Genomic DNA, 5,068 nt, shown 5'->3' on the forward strand with positions numbered 1-5,068 from the left:
AAATACGGAGGCCATAACCTTTCCGACCCATTGTTGCGTTTTTGGACGCTTCGGAGCACTTTGGCCCGGTGGAACCTACTGTTTTGCCTGTTGCGTTGACTCTGAAGTGTAGTAGTGGATCCAGGTTTCATCCATGGTTATGAATCGGCGCAAAAACTCGGTCGGCTTACACGAAGATAATGCCAAATTCTGCTGGGAAGTTGTCACACGAATTCGTTTTTGGTCCACTGTGAGTAAACGCGGCACCCATCGCGCGCAGAGCTTTTTCATGCCCAAAACTGAATGCACGATATTGCCCACACGTTCCAATGATATGCCTACAGCATTAGCTACCTCTTTCAATTTCACTTTGGGATCATTCAACATCATATCATGTATTTTTTCGACATTTTCTGGTGTAGTGACCTCTTTTGGGCGCCCAGATCGTTCAGCATCAACTGTGCTAGTACGGCCACAACGAAACTCGGTAAACCACTTATGAATCGTTCCAATCGACGGTGCAGATTCCGGTTAATACTTATCCAGCTTGGCCTTGGTCTCGGATATCGTTTTCTTGCGAAGATAGTAGTGTTTGATCAAAACTCGAAACTCAGATTTTTCCATATTAAAAAAAACTCGGAGATTAGTCGCTTCTCAGTGCTGTAACTTGTAAATGCGTAAACATAAATGGCTGAAGTTTTGACAGGCGTCATTTGAAGGATCAAGCTCGACGAAAATGGTTCACATTAGTGAATACTAATGCCATCTCTTAGAATTTTCAGGTACTTATCAGACTGCCTAGTACATATCCATATGTGTATATGCGAACAGTTATACACAGTTGATGCCAAATTACCCTCTTTCTGGGTGTTTTTACAACCCCTAGATCAAAAAATAAAATAAATAAATATCATAGTCCTATTTTTTGGGCCTCGGCCGCCCTGTTTTTATTCAGTTTGCTGAATTTCAAGATGAGTTTTGTGTTGAAAATTGCAGTTTTAAAAAAAAGGACCCTTAAAAACTACCATTTTTATTTTTTAAATGAAAAAATCAGTGTTGGGAAGTGTTTTTTTCGTTTTCTAAATAGCATAGATCGATAGAGCGACCTCGAAAATAGCGGACTATGATACTTGCAATTTTTTGGCCGATGAAAATAGACATTTATACGTGGATGAAAGTTGATGGCCAAAATGGACATTTTCGGGCGAAATAGGTTAAATTCACAAAATTCTTTAAATTTATTGAATTCCTTAAAGTCTCAGAATTCCTTAAATTCTCTGAATTCCTTAAATCCCATGAATTCTCTAAATTCCTTGAATTTCCTAAATGCTTTTAAATATCTGAATTGTCTGTAATCCTTGAATATCCTGAATTCCTCGAATATTCTAAATCGCGGAAATTTTTTAAATTCTCCAAATTCCCTGAATTCTTTTAAATTTTCTTAATTCTCTGAATTCCCTGAACACATAGAATTTCTTCCATTTCTTCAATTCTTCTGAATTCTTTGAATTATTTTGAAGTCCTTGTAGTTCAGGGAGTTCTAAGAATTAAGGAAATTTTATTAATCCAAGCAATTCAGATAATACACGCCATTTAGATGAATTCAGTTTGAATTTTTTTCTTCACTTGCCAACGAAATTTAGAGGGTGATGGGTAAGACATAGTTTCAAATAAAAAGCTTGTATTACGATTCCAAAGGAATATCTAAATAGCAAATTGCAAAAATAGATATTGGACCAATATGTCTAAAAAAATTCTAAGGAATTTGGTTACGTTGATTAAAAAAAGAATGGTCTTTTATAAGGATCTCGTAATGCTAACCTTAACTAACCTGAACCATTCAAGTTGTAATTCTGAAATTCAATATTTTAATCTTAATAATTTAAAAATATTTATAACTACTAGAGGCGGTCATTTCTGTTTAGATTTTGAATTTTTTGAAGCCCTACTTTTTGTGCAATTCAGATGAATTATCTTCTATTTTATTAAGAGTAAGTTCTCTTTTGCAGCAATTTAATGAGGCAGCCTTGTTGTACGAAAAAGCAGAGTACTTCGACAAGGCAGCTTCTGCTTTCATCAAACTTAAAAACTGGCAGAAAGTTGGACAACTTCTTCCTCAAATTTCCTCACCGAAAATTAATATTCAGTATGCGAAAGCTAAAGAACTCGAAGGAAAATACGAAGAGGCATCAAGAGCTTATGAATCCGCCAAAGATTTCGATAACATAATAAGAATTAATCTAGAACACTTGAATAATCCAGGTTGGAGAACATTTTTTAAGCGCGAATTCTTTTATTTCGATTTTTAACACATAATATATCTAAAGTTAATTTTTTTGGTCTTCGTAGGGCGCAGCGTGGAGATTGTCCAGCAAACAAAAAGCATTGAGGGCGCAAAAATGGTCGCGAGATTTTTCCATAAGTTGAACGATTATAATTCGGCAATCAAATTTCTGATTCTGTCGCATTGCCACGAAGATGCTTTCCAACTTGCTAGTCAGCACGGTAAAATGGAATTATATGGAGAAATATTGGTTGATACTCTCGATGAAGATGATGTTAGGAAAGAAGATTTCAAAAGTCTGGCAATACACTTCGAAGCGCAAAAGAACAATATTTTGGCTGGAAAATATTACTTCTATGCAAAAGAATATCACAAAGTATGTTTACGTGACTTCTTTATCTTATGTATTTTTGGGTTAAAGGTAAAATTGAATTTGATTATCGTAGGCGTTGAGACATTTGTTGAAGGCTGTTCAGTTGGCTGCAGACGATGATTTGGCACTTACATTAGCTATTGATACAGTGGCTTCATCGAAAGACGATAAATTGGCGAACCAGTTGATAGATTTCCTACTCGGTGGCGACGGATTGCCAAAGGTACGTGAAAGAATGATGCAGTAGGCTAATGTATTATTTTTTAGTGTTAATTAGTAAATTTTTTAGGATCCTAAGTATTTATTTCGTTTGTATATGGCACGAAAGCAATATCGAGAAGCAGCGAAAACGGCTGTTATTATTGCCAATGAAGAACAAATCAATGGTAAGTAGGTGCTATTTAGTACTAAAGTATACTTAAGGACTGGAGAATGACAATTGGATAAGGACCACTCGAAGCTGGCACCACGAATACGTTATTTTAAGTGTAACAAAGTACCGACTTCATATGGTCCTTATCCAGTTGTCACTCTCATGTCTTAACTTTCAATTCTGTATTAATTATTATCATCGTAGAACAAAAAAGGTCTACATCGATTAATTTTTTTTATTCAGGAAACTACAAAAACGCCCACGATGTTTTATTTGGTATGTACCAGGAGTTGAAAAGAAACAATATCGCTGTGCCATTGGAAATGCAAAACAACATGAGGTTGTTGCACTCGTATATTTTAGTGCGCCTCCATGTGAAAAGAAGCGATCATTTACGCGGTGCGAGGATGTTGATAAGAGTCGCCAACAATATATCTAAATTTCCATCCCGTGAGTCTTAATCTTTACAATTTTATTCAATTTTCATCAAATTATTCTTTATCCAGTGGGCACCGGTATATTCTAAAGACGAAATTATAATATACCTCTAATGTTGTGTTACTTGGCGTATTTTAAACATCCTTTAGATCTTTTTATATCTTTAAAAGGTCCCCAAGACGTCCGCCAAAATATGTGTATATGACAACTTTGAAACTTGTGTGTCCACTGGGTATTTATCGTTCATTTGAACACGGTTTCCGCATTCTCTAGATATCGTGCCAATTTTGACGTCAACGGTAATTGAGTGCCACAGAGCTGGACTAAGACATGCCGCGTTTAATTATGCTGCCATGTTGATGCGTCCAGAATACAGGTCTCAAATCGATGGCAAATATAGTAAGAAAATTGAGGCGATTGTTCGAAAACCTCCGAGAGGAAATGAGTACGAATCCGAAGATGAACCGTTGACCCCTTGTCCTTATTGCATGAACAAAGTTCCTGAGACTGAAGTAACCTGTGATAAGTGCAAGAACACGATTCCATTTTGCATAGCAACAGTAAGATAGTTTAATTCAATTTTTTAAAATTATTCCGATTCTTGCGAAATTTTCTACTGTTTGTATTTTTATGTTACTATTTTAGAATGCACATTCAGTACCGCCTGATCAAATAATATAAATGTATACGTTAAAAAATTTTGATTCCCAGGGTCGACACATAATCGAAAGTGACTTTGCAGTTTGTCCGAAATGTGATTTTCCAGCTATAAGAACCGAATTTATGCGGTGAGGATAACTTTTGTAAAAAAGAATGTAAATCTATTATACTGTTATATTGTAAGATTATGCAATAGATTTTTGATTTTGTTTGCAGAATTATTGAAACCGAAGAAATTTGTCCAATGTGCTCGGAACGAGTGGAGCCGAAGTTAGTTCCTTTTAATATCGATATTCACCCTTACCTACACCTTCAGAGCAAGGTTGATAAAACAGCATGATGAGGTGACTATTGTGTATTTACAATCACTACTTCTATACTTGTAAGGAAACGAAGCCGTCCAGTAGTAGTACAACTAGTATAATTTAGAGAGTTCCACGAGTGCTATATAGGTTTTAAATAGTCATTTATTTATGAATGAAGTATAAGACTATTGTATTCCTAGGAATTATTTGTTTAACTATTTAAATATATGTTTTATTGTAGATCTCTGCTCGCATGTTTAAATTGATTCTTTTCCAAAAACCCAATCGTTTTAAATTTCATAAATTAAGTTTTTGGTTTATTATACAGAATTTTAATTTTTAATCGCCTGAGTGACAGCCGCAGGCCCGGTGCACCCCACGTAGCTCCGGTTACACCTACCTTCGGCGCGGCGTCAATTCTCGAAAGGTCTATAGAAAGGAGGGCTATTGAAGGGTATTACTGAAGTTTATTTTGGGCGAAATCTCATTTTTATATCAATGAAATTTGAATGGACGCATAAATACAAAATTTTAAAAATTAATTTGACCATCATACAACCCAGTTTGAATAAGAGCCAAAAATGATGAAATCAGACTGGTTTCATGTTGCTATGAAAATTGATTCTTGCATATTATTTCGAAAATTTATTCACAAT

The 5,068-nt window shown here is 35.3% G+C and overlaps 1 protein-coding gene across 2 annotated transcripts in view; it reads left to right on the plus strand.

The window, feature by feature from the left end:
• Positions 1 to 4,623, plus strand: part of LOC117176767 (WD repeat-containing protein 19) — a 62,020-nt gene extending 57,397 nt beyond the window's left edge. Inside the window, exons 13-20 of one of the 2 annotated variants that reach the window (XM_033367054.1) lie at positions 1,989 to 2,241; positions 2,329 to 2,639; positions 2,710 to 2,859; positions 2,926 to 3,022; positions 3,253 to 3,459; positions 3,721 to 4,007; positions 4,159 to 4,235; positions 4,324 to 4,623. In XM_033367054.1, coding sequence (XP_033222945.1) covers positions 1,989 to 2,241; positions 2,329 to 2,639; positions 2,710 to 2,859; positions 2,926 to 3,022; positions 3,253 to 3,459; positions 3,721 to 4,007; positions 4,159 to 4,235; positions 4,324 to 4,447 — 1,506 coding nt within the window. In that variant the 3' untranslated portion in view covers positions 4,448 to 4,623. Of the gene's footprint in view, positions 1 to 1,988; positions 2,242 to 2,328; positions 2,640 to 2,709; positions 2,860 to 2,925; positions 3,023 to 3,252; positions 3,460 to 3,617; positions 4,008 to 4,158; positions 4,236 to 4,323 lie in introns of those variants that run through there. The other variant, XM_033367055.1, reaches the window with a different exon arrangement.
• The last annotated feature ends 445 nt before the right edge of the window (positions 4,624 to 5,068 follow it).

Source organism: Belonocnema kinseyi, chromosome 7 (assembly GCF_010883055.1).
Source record: "Belonocnema kinseyi isolate 2016_QV_RU_SX_M_011 chromosome 7, B_treatae_v1, whole genome shotgun sequence".
Classification (NCBI taxonomy): domain Eukaryota; kingdom Metazoa; phylum Arthropoda; class Insecta; order Hymenoptera; family Cynipidae; genus Belonocnema; species Belonocnema kinseyi.